The sequence below is a fragment of the Macaca nemestrina genome, chromosome 16, assembly GCF_043159975.1.
Source record: "Macaca nemestrina isolate mMacNem1 chromosome 16, mMacNem.hap1, whole genome shotgun sequence".
Taxonomy (NCBI): Eukaryota; Metazoa; Chordata; class Mammalia; order Primates; family Cercopithecidae; genus Macaca; species Macaca nemestrina.
In genome coordinates, this window is record NC_092140.1 from 17,743,372 (window position 1) to 17,764,472 (window position 21,101).

Consider the following 21,101-nt stretch of genomic DNA (forward strand, 5'->3'; position numbering starts at 1 on the left):
TGAACTGGTATCTCATTGTGGTTCTGATTACATTTCCTTAATGACTAGTGATGTTGAGCATTGATTCATAATACCTGTTGGCCATTTGTATATCTTCTCTAGAGGAATATCTATTCAAGTCCTTTGCCCATTTTTAATTGGGTTCTTTGTTTTTTGTTGAGTTGTAGGAGACCTTTATATATTCTGGATATTTCTTATCAGATATATGATTTTCAAATATTCCCATTCTGTAGGTTGCCTTTTGACTCTGTTAGTAGTGTCCTTTGATGTACAACAAAATTTTAATTTTTGTGAATTCCACCTTTTTTTGGTTACCATTGCTTGGCACCCTTGTCAGATATCAATTGATCATAAATGCAGATTTATTTCTGGGCTGTCTATTCCATTGATCTGTATGTCTGTCCTTATTCTAGTACCGCATTATTTTGATTACTGTAGCTTTATAGTCAGTTTTGAAATCAAGAGGTGTGAGTTCTCCAATTTTGTACTTCTTTATCAAGATTATTTTAGTTTGTTGTTAAATTTTATTTCCTGCTCTATTTGTAATTGCCTTTTACTAACAACGGTGGCTTAAATTTATTGAGCACTGAGTGCCGGATACTGTGTTCAGCATTTAAAATGAATTATATCATTTTATTTGCACAGCAACCCTATTAGAAAGGTATTGGTGGCATCCCCATTATACAGATGAAGAAACTGAGACACTAAAAGGTTATTTGAACGCATGCTCTTAACTGTGACATCATACTACTTAGTTACATTTACTGCATCTGTTTAAACATTTCCTAAAGTTCAAACGAAATATCACTTTATAGACTTTATCTTAAAATGAAGAAGTGTGCACAAAAAATGAACAATAATATGCAGCAACCCTGGTTGAGCGCTTTGAAAACTGAAAGCTAGGGAGGCTTGACCCTCTAACCAACCCTTCTACTGCCCCTGTGTACCTGGTTGAGGGAAGGAGTGTGGGGCTAAACTCTGAGCACAATTCTCCTGGCCATGTCCCATGTGTGCCCTGCCTGATAAGAGGAAGGGTTATATCCTTTTATAATTTGTCCTGCAGAGAGGGAACACCTTTATTCATTTGTATATGCAGAAGTATTACTGTTTTACAACTAACAGAAAAGAACCTTATGAGTAGCAACAACCTACACCCAGGTACCACCTGATTTGCATAAGGATCCTATCTAGATTCTTAAGCTTGCATTTCCCACTCTCACTAAGTTTCTGTTTTGTTTCATTTTTTACCTTTTTGCCCTATTGCAACTTTTCTGGAAACTGATCTACCTATTTACCAGGTGCAAGTAACTTGTAAAAAATGATGTGCAGCTGTACCATAGCCTGGTGGACACAGACTTTAGGCCTGCCTGAGATCTATTCCTATAATTCAATCTGCTTCAAGATTCATAATTAACAATAGGAACATAGTGTTTTGACTTTTTAAAACATTTTGTTGAATCTAGGGCAGAAAACAAAACAAATACCAATTGTGGTTATTATGATAGCAGCTTGTCCTACCTGAAGGATCAGTGCTATAACTGCATAAACAAACCAAAGTAGTTCACATTTCTTAAGTAATTTAGTGATTTGTTCTTTATGCCCTCTACTTTCTTGTAAGACGTCAGGCATAGACAACTGTTACACATTACAAATTGAGTGTCCCTTATCCAAAATGCTTGGGACCAGAAGGGTTTCAGATTTCAATTTTTTTGATATTTGCATATATGTGTAGATGAAGTGTCAAATTCTGTAAAATATTTGAAGAGATTCATTCGGAGCCAAATATGAGTGACCAGTGACCTGTGACACAGCCCTCAGGAGATCCTGAAAACGTGGGAGGTGGTCAAGCTACAACTTGGTTTTATACATTTTAGGGAGACATAAGACATCAATTGATACATGTAAGATGTACATTGGTTTGGTACATCTGGAAAGGCAGGAAAACTGTAAGCAGGGGCTTGAAGACTCCAGGTTATAGGCAGATTCAAAGATTTTCTAGTTGGCACTTGGCTGAGTTGTTATCTGGAATCAATAGAAAGGAATGTCTGGGTTAGGATAAGGGATAGTGGAGACTGAGGTTTTATCATGCAGATGAAGCCTTCAGGTAGCAGGCTTCAGAAAGAATAGATTGTAAATGTTTCTAATCAGACTTACAGTGTCTGTTCTGTCAGTCTTAAGATCTGCTTTAATGTTAATGCTGGTCAGCTGTGTCTAAATTCCAACAGAAAGGAGGGAATAATGAGGCATATCTGACTCCCGCTTCCCATCATGGCCTGAACTAGTTTTTCAGGTTAATTTTGGAATGCCCTTGCCAAAAGGAGGAGTCCATTCAGATTGTTGTGGGGCATAGAATTTTATTTTTGGTTTACATACATAATGAGATACCTTGGAAAAGGGACCCAAGTGTAAGCATGAAAGTTACTTGTTTTATGTATGCCGTATGCCCATAACCTGAAGGTAATTTTAGACGTTTTTAAAAATTATGTATATGAAACTACATTTGTGTACTTGAGCCATCAGAAAACGAAGGTATCAGGTGTGGAATTTTCTACTTGGAGCATTATGTGAGCACTCAAAAAGTTTCAGATTTTGGAACGTTCTGGATATTCAGATTAGGGATGCTCAACCTGTAGTATATTTGGCTTATCTCTGAAACATTTCCTTTGGAGCATCCTGCTTAGGGACTCTCACAAACACTAAAAGTTCTTTTTAACTATAGTAACTATTTTCTTTTAAATGATAAAATAATCAGCACATGGTCCCTGGCAGCCTTTCCTTCAAACTGACCTCTTTATTTTTTAAACACTACCCACTTCTGACAAGGTGTCTTATAGGTCATCTTGATTCTTTTTTCTCCAAATGTGGAACTGCCTATTCACCAAGTTTTTTCTGTAGAAAATAGTGCTAACGACCAAAATCTGGGCATTAGATGTGCACTTCATATTGTTTCACATAAAATATTCAGAGTAGAAAAGAGTGAAGACAGAGCAAGAAAACATTTTCTTCTTTTAAAAGGGCATATATTTATGTTGGTAGTTCTAATTAACTTCTACCTTTATTTCATCTGTTTAAACCAGTTTCCCCCTTTTCCATTATATGATCTTACTCAATAATGTGCTCAAATCACAGTTTTGATCCTCCCTTCTGCACTCCCACCAAAGTTAAAAGGCTCTTCTTCTTTTGTAACTCTTGGCACTAGTGCCCTGATATTGCATTCAAAGTATGCAGGTTCTGACTGTCTCCCTTGTCAACATCATTTGCCCTTCAACTCTCTGAAAAGAAAAATACATTGCAAAATTTTTCTTAAGGAATACTAAAGTATGTGATGCACACATAGATTTCCATAAACTTAGACAGTAGCATGAAGGGAAAAAGACAGATTCAAGGTTTTCTGGATTTAACCAAAACTCTCCTTTCGTTTTGCACTTTGTTGGTAACAGTGTCATTTATCTTTTATCACAGCCAGCTTTAGTGTTGAAATTTCACATATAATGTGTTCATTCACTGTTGTAGCAGTCAACTTTTTAAAAGCCAATTTAAAATGACAGAAAATATACCCAAAGTAATGTTAAGAATCATAATCATAAGAGATCTTTAAAATTTTAAAAACTTAAAGTATAATAAATTCTTTAGGTACATATTGTCCTAACGTTGTCTCATTCAGTAAGAGTCACTCTATAAAAGACATCACGACATTTGGACCATAGAATATTTTCATTATCATTTTTGTATAGTTGTCTTACATGTAGATACCCTGCCCTACATATTTACTACTAAGTTGTAGACATTCTTGATCAATCTCCAGAGGTTTTCTTTTCCACATGAGCATGTTTAGCTGCAAACAGTAGACTTGGTGACAATAATACAATTTTAGGGTGAATTAAAACATGTCAGTCTCCTAATCTCATAAGCTATGATTTTCATATTATCTTTATAGAAAGGGAAAACCCCACAAACTCACCTTTTCCTTGTGACTTGGTAAATAGGTGTCAGTAAGATCATAGATGTAAAATATAGTTGACCTTCCATATCCAAGGGTTCCACATTCCTGGATTCAACTAACCATGGAATGAAAATATTCAAAAAAAGAAAAACAATAAAAAATACAAATTTTAAAACAATGTAAAAACTATTTGTTTTGTTTTGTTTTTTTGAGACGGAGTCTCGCTCTGTCGCCCAGGCTGGAGTGCAGTGGCCGGATCTCAGCTCACTGCAAGCTCCGCCTCCCGGGTTCACACCATTCTCCTGCCTCAGCCTCCCTAGTAGCTGGGACTACAGGCGCCCGCCACCTCGCCCGGCTAGTTTTTTGTATATTTTAGTAGAGATGGGGTTTCACTGGGTTAGCCAGGATGGTCTCGATCTCCTGACCTCGTGATCTGCCCGTCTCGGCCTCCCAAAGTGCTGGGATTACAGGATTGGGCCACCGCGTGCGGCGTAAAAACTATTTAAATAGCATTTACTTTGTATTAGGCATTATATGTAATCTAGAGATGATTTAAGGTATATGGGAGGATGTGAGTAGGTTTTATGCAAATACTATGCCATTTTATGTTAGAGACTTGAATATTCTTAGATTTTGGTATCCTCGGGGAGTCCTGGAACCTATCCCCTCACAGATACTAGGGGATGGGTATTATCTTTTGCCAAAATCTTACCAGGATGACCACGGATAATGCTTTCATCTTGGACCCCAGCAAAGCCTGGGGCCATTATATGTTTTTTTTTTTTTTTAAATAAATTTCTTTTTTTCTTGTTTTTTTTCCTGTGGTTTTTCAGAGATAGACCTCACCAAGTGCTAGAGCATTATTTCTCAAACTATCCATAGTAAGAGAATAACATTTTTCCCCTAACCTGTCACCAATGAATATGTTGTCCTACTCCTGTGACTAATTTTTTTTTTTTTTTGAGACAAAGTCTCGCTCTATTGCCTAGGCTGGATTACAATGGTGCAATCTCGGCTCACCACAACCTCCACCTCCCGGGTTCAAGCAATTCTCCCGCCTCAGCTCCCTGAGTAGTTGGCACTACAGGCATGTGCTACCATGCCTGGCTAATTTTTGTATTTTTGGTAGAGACGGGGTTTCACTATGTTGGCCAGGCTGGTCTCAAACTCCTGACTTCATGATCCACCCACCTCAGCCTCCCAAAGTGCTGTAATATGTATCTTGTACTACATGTGGCACACCACAGGAGATTGGTGAACCCCAAGCTGGCGTATACCATGTTCAGTGAAATGAGACAGATACATGCTCAGATGTCGTGGCCATGTCAAATTACTGCAAGGTTTTGAATACTTAATCTCAGTTTCTGTACTTACAGGTTATTAACAGTCTTCAGACCATGAGTTTAGTTGCACTGTAGTTGAGAGTCTCATTTTGTCTATCTAGGCACACTTGCTTTTAGTCAGGAAAAGTGGCACTGCTTGAAGGCTCTGTATGATTCTGAGCTCCGTTGGGAATGGGGGTTCTGATTGCCCTTTCCAAAGAGCTGCCAGATTCTCACCCTTAGCCTTCTGTGGGTCAAGATAAGGCCTGTGTCCCTGTGGGATTAGACTCCTCTGCACCTATAGCTTCCTTTCTCTTTTCTTCCTCAGACTGAGTAAGCTCATTTACTTACCTTCAAATTCATTAATTCTGTCTTCTATCTGTTCAGATACGCTGTTGAGCTCCTCTCATTAATTTATTTCAATTATACTTTTGAATTCCAGAATTTTTATTTGGTTCTTTTTATAATTTTTATCTATTTATTGATTTGTCTTTATGCCTTCTTTTATTTAGACGTTGTTTCTTTTAGCTATTGGAACATATACCCTAAATTCCTCTGTTTTATTCATCCATCTGTGTGTGTCTCTTAATTATGTCACCTTTTCTCTAAAGCCACTGTCTCTGACTTAGTTCAGTCCACAAGAAACTCATACCTGGATTATCTGGATTACTGTAGAAACCTCCTAATTTCTTTAAGTATTATTTGCTCCAGTCTTTCTCTCCTTTTCTCTTGGAGTTTTAGTTACCTATATGCTAGATCTTTTTCATATATTCCTAATCTCTCTCACACTTTGTTTGGTTTGTTTGTTCTTTTCTTTGTACTTTAGTTACTATAACAGTTGATCTGTTATCCACTACTAATCCCTGTCTCTTCTGTGTACAGTCTGCAGTGAAACCCACCCAATAAGTTCTTAGAGTTCTTAATTACCAATATTATATTTTAAAATTCTTAAATATCTCCTTGATTCTTTTTTAATAGATTTTGGTTCTGTCAAAATTTTTCTTTTTATGAATTTTTGTGCTTTTTAAAAAATATATTGATGATAGTTATTTTAAAGTCCTTGTCTAAGTAATCTTGGGGTTTTTTATTGTCTTTTTTTTCCCGTGTTGGGTTTCAGTATTTGGTCCTTTTCTCTTTGCTTTACTTTTTTTTTTTTTTTTTTTTTTTTTAATGAGAGCCAGAAGTTGATGAAAAGCTGTAGAAGCAAAGAGCTGAGGTTTGTTCTGGTAACCTGAGTGCCAGGTGCTCACTTGCTTCTGTTGAGGCTTTTTTTTAGGCTTTGTGAATGCTCTTTTATTTTTGTGTCTTTCTTATAGGATATGGCCTTACTGGGTCTCAAATGAAAGTCCACAGTGTATAGTATGAACTTTGGTCTCTTTCTTCTCAATACTGTTTTATAGCTATGGTTGCAACCTCTCCGTTTCTCTTTCCTTCTGGCTTTTGTAGAGGTGTTATCATATATATATATGTGCAGGTTAAGGGTCAGCAAATGAGAGGAATTTGTATGGATAATTTTCTGGTTTCCTGCAGTTTCCTTCTCTCCTACCCTCTCACCCTGCATCCTGCCCTCAAATCTCAGCACTTTGGTGGCCCGTGCTTTGACTTCTGCTTTCCAACTCAGTATTCCTCCAGGATGCAATCTGGGGACCCAGGGATTAAGTTTAGGTGAATGTGGCGCTTGCTGCTTATGCTTCCTGCTTTCGAGGACCATAACGCCTCACTTCTTGATTGGTGGTTCCTTCCCCCACCACATGCCTCTAAACAGCAGTTTGTATGTTTTCTCCAGCTTGTATAGCTGATTAGAACTTGATTTCTAAGATGTTGATTTTATAATTTAATTTTTATAAGCCGTTTTATTTTCCTTATATCCAAGCCTTTAAATTGAGAGGGGAGGTGGAGAGGGCCTCATTTACTGCTAATAATTAAGATACATATTCATCTGTCTTAAGTGGTTTATGGAGAATAATTTTAATACAATTTTATGTTGGGATATGAAAAACAAACACAAGTGGAAGGAATTGTTTTTGAGAGAAGGCTTAATGTGAAAGTCTAAACAAGTATAAAATTGTTGCACATAATGTATTCCATAATTTAGAGAATATTAAACTAGCTTCTGTATTTAATCAGAAATACAGAAAATTCTATGTATTTTTTTGTCACTTGATATATTAAAAATCTGGCTTTGAAAATGATTTCAGTGTTAATACAGCTTTCACAAATGTCTGGATTCTTTTCTAGTGGATTAATGACTTGGAAAATGATGATTTATATATTACATGGCCTACCAGTTGCCAGAAACTTCTGAAGCCAGTATTTCCTGGAAGTATTCCTTCCATAAGACGCAATTTTCATAATTTGGTGAGTTTTGTATTTTGATTATACATATATATCTTATAAAGATATCAGCATTATTTTTGGATTATCCTTCTGTTAATGAATAGGCATCTGAATTGTAAGGAAATAAGTATTTGCCTAATGCAGCTAGCTTAGGTGGCTTGGCTGACTGGGTATCAACAACTAGCAGTGTCACTGTATTAGTCCGTTCTCATGCTGCTAATAAAGACATACCCGAAACTGGGTAATTTATAAAGGAAAGAGGTTTAATTGACTCCTCAGCATGGCTGAGGAGGCCTTAGGAAACTTACAGTCATGGCAGAAGGGGAAGCAAACGTGCTTCTTCACGTGGTGGCAGGAAGGAGAAGTATGAGTAAAAGGGGAAAGCCCTTGATAAACCATCAGATCTCATGAGACCTCACTATCACAAGAACAGCATAGAGGCAACTGCCTCCATGATTTAATTACCTCTCACTGGGTCCCTCCCATGGCACATGGGGATTATGAGAACTACAATTCAATATGAGATTTGAGTGGGCACACAGCCAAACCATGTTAGTCACATGTTCTGCCTGTTACTCTTTAGCCCTTATGTCATTTTATAGTAACAATATTAATTTTACTTTTACATTTTTTCAAAAGAATTTATGACAGAACTTCATTAAAAAGAATTAATGATTAAAGTGTAGTAATTTCAGAGAAACATACATAAATACCACTTTATCATCTATGCATATAATTTTTTATCCCAATAATAGCTAAACATTAATATTGGAACTTTGAAAGATGGAGAAAATACCTAGGGCTGTTTTTTCATGTAGGAAATAAATAAGATAATTTTTGCAGCAGTCTTGATAAAGCAGTTATGTTAATGCTATTTTTTTTCGGTCAAAATTCAACCTCTTTCTTTTTGAAAAAATTTATCATAGAAAATCTAATGAACATTTAGAATAAGGTATTTCAGTTCAGGTAAAAGAAAATATACTGGGCATCCAAAGAGAAGATGAGTAGCCTGATGTTAAATTCTATGTATAATTATATTTGGATGTACAGCTTTTAGAAATCCTTCATAAATTGTGAAATCCTGTGTGTGTGTGTGTGTGTGTGTGTGTATTCGTTAGAATTGCTAGAATGTCTTTAAAAATTATACATTGAGGCCAGGCACGGTGGCTCAAGCCTGTAATCCCAGCACTTTGGGAGGCCGAGACAAGTGGATCATGAGGTCAGGAGATCGAGACCATCCTGGCCAACACGGTGAAACCCCGTCTCTACTAAAAAAATACAAAAAACTAGCCGGGCGAGGTGGCGGGCGCCTGTAGTCCCAGCTACTCAGGAGGCTGAGGCAGGAGAATGGCGTAAACCCGGAGGCGGAGCTTGCAGTGAGCCAAGATCTGGTCACTGCACTCCAGCCTGGGCGACAGAGCGAGACTCGGTCTCAAAAAAAAAAAAAAAATTATACATTGAATTTTGTACTTTCAGTCACAAAAATTTGTCTAAACTTGAATTTCATGAAGATTCTAAGGTGTTGAAATAGTGATTATATACTATCTTTCTTTTAGGTTCTGTTTATTGATCCGGCCCAAGAATATACCTTGGATTTTATAAAACTTGCTGATCTTTTCTATTCTCACAAAGTTCCTCTTAGGTAACTGTCATTTTATAGCATTAAACTGTCAACTAAAGGAAATTCAATGCTGTTCATATTGTGTTACACAGAGTGTTAATAGGGCATTCAAAGCGATGGTTAGCTCTAGTGCCTGACGTAACATAGCTGTGCGTTGTGAAGTATTATATAGACTCGGCTTATCAAATCTGTCCGGTAATGTTTACTTTATTACCTTCCTGAGAGAATAATCTGATCACTCTGGAAATTACAGAATGGTCCAACTTCATATGCTTGTAATCCCAGCACCTTGGGAGGCCAAATCAGGCAGATCATGAGGTCAGGGGTTCAAGACCAGCCTGGCCAATGTGATGAAACCCTGTCTCTACTAAAAATACAAAACTTAGCCGGGCATGGTGGTGCATGCCTGTAGTCCCAGCTGCCTGGGAGGCTGAGGCAGGAGAATCACTTGACCTGGGAGGCAGAGGTTGCAGTGAGCCAAGATTGTGCCACTGCACTCCAGCCTGGGCGACAGAGCGACACTCTGTCTCAAAAAAAAAAAAAAAAAAAGTATATTTACCCTTTTTGTACAAAAGAACATGACCATTTGATAATGTTAGCACCAGAGGGAGAGAGTTTGATATTTTGCAGGAATCCAGTAGCTATGTGGATTTTGGTGAATAGACATTACATTCAGACTTTTGAATTGATAAAATTCTCCTTTTCTCTGTCTATTAATACATTCTCTCCATCTAGATATTATAGTCTAATAATGTTTCTAAATAATGGTTTATTGTGATTCAAGAGGTAATTGTAACAGTCCTTATTCATCTTCTTTTTCCAGAATTGGTTTTGTGTTTGTTCTTAATACAGATGATGAAGTTGATGGAGCAAATGATGCTGGAGTTGCTCTTTGGCGAGCTTTCAACTATATTGCAGAAGAATTTGATATATCAGAAGCATTTATTTCTATAGTACATGTGAGTTTATGCACTAAATATGATTACTTTAGAATGTAAAATTTTTGCATTACTATATTATGATTTCTTTAGAATATATAATTTTTGCATTTTATTTATTGTAACATTTCAAAGTTTATAAACTATCATGGAGATTAATACATATGATGAATTTGTTTTCTGTAACTCCCTGCTGAAGTACATAATATTATCCTCATATTATAAATTAGGTAACTGAGGTTCTACCAAAATATTTGAATTTACTCAGGTTTTCTTAGCCAATAAAGGAATTTAAATTGTATATGTAAGTTTAGAGGAAAACATATTAATAGAAAATGATTATTTAAGGAAAAATTCTTGAACTAGGCTTTGAATAAAGGGATCATTGCAGGCTGCGCACGGTGGCTCATGCCTATAGTCCCAGCATTTCAGGAGGCCAAGGCAAGAGGATCACTTGAGACCAGGAGTTCGAGACCAGCCTAGGCAACACAGTGAGACCCTGTATCTACCAAAAAAAAAAAAAAGCCAGATGTGGTGACTCATGCCTGTAGTCATAGTTACTCAGGAGCTGATGTGGAAGGATCATTTGGGCCCAGAAGGTTGAGGCTGCAATGAGCCAAGGTCGAACTATTGCACTCCAGCCCAGGTAATGGAGTGAGAGCCTGTCTCATGGAAAAACAAAAAATCATTGCAGAGTTAAATATTCTGAATGACATAGCATATAGACACTTCCTAGAGAGTTTCGAAGAAGGGGGAAGTCACTTATTGACAGCAAACTGTGTGAAAGAGGTAAGATACAGAGTCTGACAGAGATTGTATAACAGATGTTAGAAATTGGTAAGAACCTGATTAAGGAAGAACAAGAGATAGTAAGATTATTTCATAATTGAGGTTTTGAAATTCTGTTACAGATCATTGTGGAAATATATATGTATTAAAGAGCTATATTGTTATTACGAAAAGTCAAGTCATAGCTTATAAAATAACTTTTATCATTTTTGTATTCATTGGGCTTTAGCTTGTCAATAAATATTATATCAAGGAATGACTCTTCTGAGAAAGGAATTTCCAAAGTACTGCAAATTTCCCACCCTAGTTGTGTAACCCCCAGGAAAATCATTAAATACCTTATTAATTCACTGAACTAGAGTATAGAAACTACACTTCAGTGATTTGGGGAGTACAGTTTGCTTTGTAAAATAGTGTCATGGAATATATGTCACTATTATGTCTCAGCTTACTGGTTTTATTAACTTACTGGTGTAAGAGTTTATAAGGGACATAGTCAATTTGAGTTACATCTTTTATTAAGACTCAACCATTTTATTTTAAAAGATCATTATGATATTCAAAACTTAGAAACCTGAAGATATTCAGAAATTATCTTTACCTAAGTTATCTTAATTATCAATATTGAATCTCTGTTAAGTGTTTTGTATCAGACATTAATTTACATGTGATGGCATTAATCTACAATGTTCAGCACAATACTATTAATATATAATCTCTTGGAAAAACAAATTATACTTGAAACCACAGGGTTTAATACAAAGCAGCATAAAAGTGAGTATTAAATTTGTGGCACAGCCTGTAAATTGTGCTAAACAATTAGAAGGAGAGGGAGAAGGGGAAATAATGTGAATAAGGTGTAGTTTTTGGGAAAATACGTGAATTATAAAATCTTTTAAAAGTGTTTCCCTGTTTTCAGTGAGCTAATTACCTTATCTCAAGTAATTTGAAGCTATGTAGTACTATAAAGAGAGAAGAGGAATATAAGACCAAAATAATAATAAAATATATGAAAGTTATTGAAATGTGATGATAAATAGCAAATAGTAAAAGTTAATCCAACCATATCTGTGACCATATTAAGTGTGAGTAAATTAAACTTTAGCATACTAGAAGAAAAGATACAAAAAGATAGAAAATTATACACAAAGTGACTATTTCACAAATGAAATCTAAGGTAGCCATAAAATATTAGGGGAAATAAACTTTAAGAAAAAGTACTAAAGTTGTATGTAGCTTCAAAATATACAATACAAAATTTGATAGCAAGGGAGATAAATGGACAGTTTCACTATAATAGTAGTAGATTATTTTAACATGTCTCTATTAATAGGTGAGGCAGATTAAAAATCAGTAAAAACATACAAGATTTTAATAATACACTTAAGATTAATTTTTAAAGCAAATATAAAATCCAACAATCAAAGAATGAGATAATTTTGCATTCAAAACAGAAGAGGAAAATATGTCTTTTAGTTAGAAAAGAAGGGATTAAAAGTACTGGTTAACCACTCAGAAATGAGTAATTGATTTTTAAGAAGTAGATGGAAAGTAATAAGAATACACATTAATGAACTAGGAAATAATACAATTATGGGATCAAGAATATAAAAGTTGATATTCTGAAAAAACAAATAAAATTGACAAACTATCATAGAGGTTAGGCTCCAGATGAGCACACCAGGTAGAAACTTCCAGCCTCTTAAGGCCTGGGCTCAGAGATGGGTACATCATTATTTTCAGTTTATTCCATTGTACTCTGTTTATCAAAGAGTCACAGATTCAGATTCATATACCCACCTCTCAATGGAATGAGTGTTGAAGAATTTGGAGACCATGTTTTAAAACTAGTACAGCAAATTCTACCAAATATTCAAATGTTTGAAGAAATAATAATTTCAATCTTTAAAATCTCTTTTAGAGAATAGAAAAAGAGGAAATATTCCCTAAATTGGTCTGTGAATCTAGTATAATCTGATGTCAAAGCCTGACAAAAAGAGAAAAGGAAAAATTATAGGCTGTTCTTTGTTGAGAATATGTATGCCAAAGTCCTAAATAAAATGTTAACAAAAGAAATCCAGCAGGTATATAAAAAGTAAGCTATCATGACAAGGTGAGATTATCTAATGAGTAAAAGGAAGTATTTGCAAATTCGAAGAATCTCTAAGTATCATTCACCATGTTAATATATTATTCAAGAAGATGCATAAGAAACATTTGAAAAAATTCAAAGCTTTTTTATGATTAAAAAACTCATAAAGAAACAAAATGTTTAGCAAAGTATTATATAAGGGAATTTTGTTAATTGATGACAGTACATCTTAGCAGTAAAATGATAGAAAGCATTGTTTTTAAAATTGGTAAAACATAAGGTACCCACCGTCAACACTTCAAGTATAATCCTCAAGTTCTGGTCAGTGCAATAAAATAAGTAAAGGAAATACTCATTTAAAATACTTAAAAGAAACATTATTATTTAAAATTCTAGAGTTGCCTACAGAGGAGACTCAAAAGAATCCATTGATTGTGAGATTTGATACAGGAGGTTAGTAAAGTAACTGGTTATGAGATCAGTATACTAATACCAGTTGTTTTTTTCTCTTCTAACAACAAATATTTATTACTTTTTTCATCAGTTTTATTAAGTGCCTAGTACATAGCACACTCTGTTTTAGGTGCTTGGATAAATTAATGACATATATAGTCAACAATCCTTATCCTTATGAGACTCCCACATGTAAATGACTCCCACATTTACAATGACAAGAGCAAATAAAAGATACTTAGGAAACCTGGGGGCTGGGGGGAAAGGTCAGTTTTGTGGAGAAAATGTGGGATTATAGCCATTAAAGTTTACCTAAATGAATGAAAAGTTCTACCATGCTTACCAATAGAAATATTTCACTTCATAATTATATTGTTTTCTGCAAGTGATTTATAAATTCAATGCAGTTCCGACCAAAGTCAAATTTTGGGGATTTTTGTGAAATTTGACGTTTATTTTAAAATTTATATGGAAGAATGAAGACTCAAAATGGGTGAAACTTTGAAGAATAAAGTGATGGGGCTTGTCATACCAGGTAATAAGGTGCATAAAGTTTGTGCTATGGGTTCAAGGGAAAGACAGAAGAACATGGGGGTCCCAAAACTTGAGAATACAGAAGTGGCATTACAGTAAATGAGAGTGGACTTACAACAACTGTGGTTCGACAGTGGTTATACCAAGGCAAATAAATAAGACCTCACACCTTGTGTAAAAATCATTTCAGTTAGCTTAAAAATGTAAGTGTAGAAAACAAAACTTTAAAACATTTAGAAGTTAGGACCCCAAGGTAAGGGTTTCCTAGATAAAACTTAAAAAACTCTTAAGTCTGAAGGAAAATACTCATAATTTCAGTTAAATTACAAATGAAAACCAGTGCTCATTAAAATATGTCATTAAAAAGTAGGGAAAATGTTATAAGCAGAAGTATTTACAATACATATGGCCAATAAAATATTTATAATCCATGAGATGTAAAGATTCAAAAAGAGAAATACCAATGACCCAAAAGGAGAAATGCATAAAATAACTTTTAAAGTAGAGATTGCATTAATGGTAAATAAAAATTTACTGAAACTGTTGGTGGTAAATATTTATTACCATAACTAAACTAGATAATTATATTACTAATTTGAAAAATGCAAATAAAGACTACTACCATGAGATTATTTGATACCCTGTAATTTGGCAGGAATTAAGAAAGCTGAAGGTATCATGTGTTAATGAGAAGGTAGAGCAATGGAATGCCTTTACATTGCTACCCTGCCTGTAGGAATCTAAATTGGCAGAGCCACACTGAAAAAACAATCTGATAATAATTCATATTTTGAAGTTAAATTTCCATATTTCCTACACACAACACACAACACACACACACACACACACACACACACACACACACACACACACCCTCACCCTCACCCTAAGAGAAGCTCTTGTACCTGCACCTTAGGAGGCTATTGTTAGAATCATTCAGAATAGCAACAAACTGTAATAAAAATGACCCAAATATATATATCAGTAGCAAAATAGGTAAGTAGAATTTGGCATATTCATAGAATGAAATATCATATGCAAGAGCATGGATGTATTAGAAACATAATGAAGTCATAGAAGACTAACACCATACCATATACTTTTTAAAGCTCAGAAGCAAACAAAACTAAGTATGGGAATACTTATTCACATAAAACTCCAGAATTTAAAAAGGAAAGGGAATGATAAATGCAAATTCAAAACAGTCCTTGCATCTCTTGGGGCACAAGGAAATGGGATTGGGAGAGAAGTTGTACTTCATGGTATTGGTGATGTTCCATTTCTTACGTTACATGGTTTATTCATAGGAATCGTTTATTTTGTTATTTATGCCTCATAACGTATATGTTCTATGTATTCCTTTTTGCTTACCAAGTTACAAAATAATTTTTAAATTTTAAAAATGTCTAAGAGGATTGAGTTGATATGTCTGAGTAACTTACGTGAGGCATTCTGACTACCTTATTTTATAGGAGTATCTAATATTTTCAAGTGACTAGTTAGTAAAATGACTAATCTGAATGACTTTTTATATACCTTTTGCTTTATTCAAAATCTCATTTTTGCGATCTCCATTTATGTTTTACAGAAGATTGAACTTTTCACCTTTTTTGAGTTATGATCACATTACATTCTACTTTGATAGGAGAAAACTTGCCCCTAAATTGAAAAACTCATAAAATGAAACTCTTCAGTCTAATTATATACCTGTGCTGCTTCTTAAAGGAATAGGGTACAAAGTTTACCTCCATTTATGTTTTACGGAAGATTGAACTTTTCACTTTTTTTGAGTTATGATCACATTGTGTTCTACTTTGATAGGAGGAGAAAACTTGCCCCTAAATTGAAAAACTCATAAAATGAAACTCTTCAGTCTAATTACATACCTGTGCTGCTTCTTAAAGGAATAGGGTACAAAGTTTACAGTGATACAGGGAGAGCAAAGAATACTAATTTCTAACTGTGAGGAATAACGTGGGAATCATTTTAGCCACAATATGAAGATTATATTTGGCAATAATGATTTAAGTAAATTGGGACCAAAAACAATATTCTTAAATGACATATTAAATGCTGCTTAATAGTGTTTGTACTTACTACTTGTTCCTTCTGCTTGTAAGTTTCTTTCCCCAGAATGTCTTAATGCTAGCTCAGTGTTCATATTTATGTCTCAGCTTAGTCGTCTACTCAGAGGTGCCATCTCTCGGTGCAAAACCTAAAACAGCACCTGGGTCATAGAGGATCTCTAAGTACTTATTAAAGAAAGTAATAAGAAAACATAAAAAGAATAACAGCTTACATTCTACAAGTGTGTTTAGAACATTTGAGACTGGGGAAGAGTAGAGGTGCAGATAAAGTTTAGTCAAAATACTTACTAGTAAGGCCTGGCATGGTGGCTCATGCCTGTAGTCTCAACCCTTTGGGATGCCGAGGCAGGTGGATTGCTTGAGCCCAGGAGTTTGAGACCAGCCTGAGCAACATGGCAAGATGTCTTTAAAAAAATACAAAAAAATTTAGCCAGGTGTGGTGGCAAGTTCCTGTAAGCCCAGCCCTTTGGGATGCCAAAGCAGTTGGATCGCTTGAGCTCAGGAATTCGAGACCAGCTTGAGCAACATTGCCAGACCCTGTCTTTACAAAAAATACAAAAAAAAAAAAAAAAAAAACTAGCCAGATGTGGTGGCAAGTTCCTGAAGTCCCAGCTACCCAGGGAGCTAGGTGGGAGGATTGCTTGAACTGGGAGGTTGAAGCTGCAGTGAGCCATGATGACACTACTGCACTCCAGCCTGGTCGACGGTGAGACCCTGTCTCAAAAAAAATTACAGAAGAGCAATAAAAAATGAAAGCATTTCTGAAATGTCATATTAGAATATATTACACATACCTTAAAAAAGGTAACCATTATTTTATTAAGAATAATGAGGTCTGGTTTCATCAAAATAGAATAAAACAAATTTGTTATGATATCTTTGAAAACTATAGAATATTTTAAAACCATCTTTATTAGAAGATGATATATGGTTAAAATTATTTATTTGTATGTGGTATGTGTGTATATGTAGTTAGTATGTTTCGGACTTACAAAATAATCTATCTGCATGCTAAGGAAAAGAAAGAAAACTAATTGCTGTAAGAAGAAAAGTAATTATAATATCTAAATTTTCACAGATGTACCAAAAAGTGAAGAAGGATCAAAATATACTCACTGTGGACAATGTGAAGAGTGTTCTCCAAAATACATTTCCTCATGCTAATATTTGGGATATTTTGGGAATTAATTCTAAATATGATGAAGAAAGAAAGGTAAGTTGGGACATTATGTTAAGTGAAGTAGGCCAGGCACAGAAAGACAAACACCACATGATCTCTACTCATGTAGAATCTTAAAAAAATGTCAGACTCACAGAAACAGAGCAAAACGGTGGTTACCAGAGCCTGGGGATGGCAGAATTGGGGAGATATTCGTCAAAGGATACAAAATTTCAGTTAGACTAGAGAAGTTCAAGAGATCTATCATACATGGTGGTGACTATAGTTAATGACAACATATTGTATACTTGAAAATTACTAAGAAAGTATATTTTAAGGATTCTCACCACAAAATATGACAGCTGTCCCCCATATTTCACACCCTGTAAACACTGCTGTGTTAGTCCATTTTCACGCTGCTGATAAAACATACCTGAGACTAGCAATTTACAAAAGAAAGCGGTTTAATGGACTCACAGTTCCTTGTGGCTGGGGAAACCTCACAATCATGGCAGAAGGTGAATGGCATGTCACACATGATGGCAGACAAGAGAACTTGTGCAGGGAAATTCTCCCTTATAAAACCAGCAGATCTCATGAGACATATTCACTGTCACTAGAATAGAGTGGGAAAGACCTGCCTTCATGATCTCATTACCTCCTACTGGGTCCCCCCACAACATGTGGGAATTGTAGGAGCTACAATTTAAGATGAGAATTGGGTGGGGGCACAGCCAAACCATATCAACTGTGAATTTAACATGCGTAAGTATACCACACTCTCACTTCCCTTTCAGTCCTTGCTATACTCTCTTCACTTGCAATGTCTTTCTCTACTTTATCTCCCTGGCAAATTTTTATTAAGCCTTTGAGACTTTTAGTATCACTCCCTAAAAGAAGCCCTGTATAATCCCTTCCTCTCCATATACTCCAGCTTGATTAGGTGCTTCTCCTGGGCCCCACAGAATCTTCTACATGCCTGTGTTTTCTCTGTATGTATGTGGAACCCTTGAGAAAAGACTTTCAGCTCTATAATCACAGTATCTAGCCTAATGCAGGTGGCAGGATTGAATCAGTGTTTATTGAACATATAAATACAGGGATAAATAAGTCTCTGATGCCGATAAATGTTTCGATTTTTATTGTTAAGTAAATGTCATACTCTATACCAAGAATCAGCAAGTTCACCCACTGCTTGTCTTTGTGAATAAAGTATTTTGGGGACACAGCATACTTGTTTATTCATATGTCTTCTATGACTGCTTTTGTGCTGTAACATGAGAGTGGAGTCATTGTGTCAGAAACTGGGTGGCTCACAAAGCCTAAAATATTTACTCTCTGGCCCTTTACAGAAAAAGTTTTTTGACTCCTTGTAGGTAAATTCCTTTAAGCAGTGTTTGGAAAGGACAGATAAAGTTAGCAAAATGGATGTTTTTTCCTATGGCGTTTAAAAATGTGGCAGTGTTCCATTTTCTTAAAATGTTAAAGTGTTAAACAATCATATTTTGTTTAACACTGATATTTTTTAACTGAATAGACTGGAGCAAGCTTTTATAAGATGACTGGCCTGGGACCTTTGCCTCAAGCTCTTTATAATGGTGAACCCTTTAAACATGAAGAGATGAATATTAAAGAACTAGAAATGGCTGTTCTTCAAAGAATGATGGATGCATCTGTATATTTACAAAGAGAAGTTTTTTTGGTAGGTAAGCATTTATAAGAAAATACACGATGAATAATATTTATAAATGATATTAAAATTTTATTTTTATGACAAGTTAATTTGGTAAAAAAATTTTCATTCTGATCATTTAATAGTGATTTTTTAAATGATTCTTTTAGCAGCTCAAGCCACACCACCCTCCCTGTGCAGAGACTGTGGTGCAGTGTGGCCCTTTACACTCCGTGCCAAGGCAGATCTTCAGGAATCTGGAACAACCACTGTCCTCGATTAGTTGTTTAGGCTACCCTGCTCCCTGTGCGGAGAACTTGGAGCCAAGGAAGTTTCCCAGCTCCACGCCTAGGCACACCTCTGGACACCTGGTGGTTGCCCACTGTATTCTCCCTCGGTATTGGTGCTTGTGCCTGCCATTAGGGTACCTGTAGGCAGGCCTGCTCAGTCTGGCCCTGTCCATCTTGCCCACCATGTCTGAGCAGGGAACCCAGACCACTGTGCACACCACAGATCAGCCCATTGCCTGAGACAACAGAGAGATTATCCCAGTAACAAGGATCAAGTATATACCCTGCCATGTTGGCCTCAGCTGGCTTTTACTCATAAGGGCTATCTACTGGCTTGTAGGTCAAACCACATAGCCCAAAGTAAAATCAGCTGATAGAAAAGCATAGGGCTATAGAAGCATCACTTAAGGAATTTCAAAATACAGTTGAAAGCTTTATCAGTAGACTGGACCAAGCAGGAGAAAGAATTTCACAGATTGAAAACCAGTCTTTTGAACTAACCCAGTCAGATAAAAATAACAAAAATGAATTTAGGCCAGGCATGGTGGTTTATACCTGTAATCCCACCACTTTGGGAGGTTAATTAAAGAGGATTGCTTGAGCTGAGGAGTTTGAGACCAGCTTGGGCAACATAGTGAGACCTCCTCTCTACAAAAAAACTTAAAATTTAACCAGGTGTGGTGATGTATGCCTGTAGTCCCAGCTGCTCAAAAGGCTGAGGCAGGAGGATCACTTGAGCCTAGGAGATGGAGGCTGCAGTGAGTCATGATCATGCCACTGCACTCTAGCCTGGATGACAGAGTGAGACCCTGTCTGAAAAGAAAAAAAAAGAATTTTAAAAAATGAACAGTGTTCAAGAAATACAGGATTATGTTAAAGGAACCAAACTTACAAATTATTGGCATTCCTGCTAGAGAAGGAGAAAAACAACCAGGAAAACATATTTGAGGGAATAATTCAAGAAAATTTCCCTGATCTTGCTAGTAAAGTAGACATTCAGTTACAAGAAATTCAGAGAACACTGTGAGATACTATACAAAGTTAGCATCACCAAGGCTTAGGGTCACCAAACAGTCCAAGGTCAGTGCTGAAGTAAAAATCTTAAAGGCAACTAGAGGAAAAAAGGCAGATCACATACAAAGGGAACCCCATCAGACTAACAACAGACTTCTCAGTGGCCTATTTTCAGCATTCTTAAAGAAAAGAAATTCCAACCAAGAATTGTGTATCCTGTCAAACTAAGCTTCATAAGTGAAGGAGAAATAAAATATTTTCCAGACAAGCAAACACTAAAGGAATTCATTAGCACTAAACTGGCCTTATAAGAGCTCTTTAAGGGAATGGAAGAATGGTACAAAAACACACTAAAGTACATAGCCCACAGAACCTATAAAGTATCCACGTGATAGAAACTGAAAAGCAGCCAGCTAAGAACTTCACATAGGATCAAAACCTCATGTACCAATATTAACCTTGAATATAAGTGGCCTAAGTGCCTCACTTAAAAGGCACAGAGTGGCAGTTGGATAAAAAACAAGACCCATCTCTCTGCTGTCTTCAGGAGACCCATCCCATGCATGATGACACCTATGGGCTCAAAGTAAAGGGTTGGAGAAAGATTTATCATGCAAACAAAACAAAACAAAAGCAGAAGTTGCTATTCTTAGATAAAACAAACTTGAAACCAACAATAGATAATTATAAAGTGTTCAACAAGAAGACTTAACTATCCCAAATATATGTGCACCAACACTAGAGCACCCAGATTCATAAAACAAATACTTCCACAGCTATGAAAAATCTTAAGACAGCTACACAATAATAGTGGGAGACTTCAACTCCCCCACTATTATTGAGCTAACCC

At 35.8% G+C, this 21,101-nt stretch overlaps 1 protein-coding gene across 11 annotated transcripts in view; it reads left to right on the forward strand.

Annotated features, from left to right (window-relative positions):
* Positions 1–21,101, forward strand: part of LOC105477465 (UDP-glucose glycoprotein glucosyltransferase 2) — a 247,274-nt gene that overhangs the window by 94,092 nt on the left and 132,081 nt on the right. For all 11 annotated transcript variants that reach the window (XR_011614666.1, XR_011614664.1, XR_011614665.1 and 8 more), the window contains 5 exons: positions 7,504–7,623; positions 9,159–9,244; positions 10,047–10,182; positions 17,195–17,329; positions 18,813–18,977. Coding sequence is in view for 4 of the 11 variants with exons in the window: in XM_071081146.1 (XP_070937247.1) it covers positions 7,504–7,623; positions 9,159–9,244; positions 10,047–10,182; positions 17,195–17,329; positions 18,813–18,977 (642 nt within the window). In the remaining 7 variants the exon portion in view is untranslated. The remainder of the gene's footprint in view (positions 1–7,503; positions 7,624–9,158; positions 9,245–10,046; positions 10,183–17,194; positions 17,330–18,812; positions 18,978–21,101) is intronic.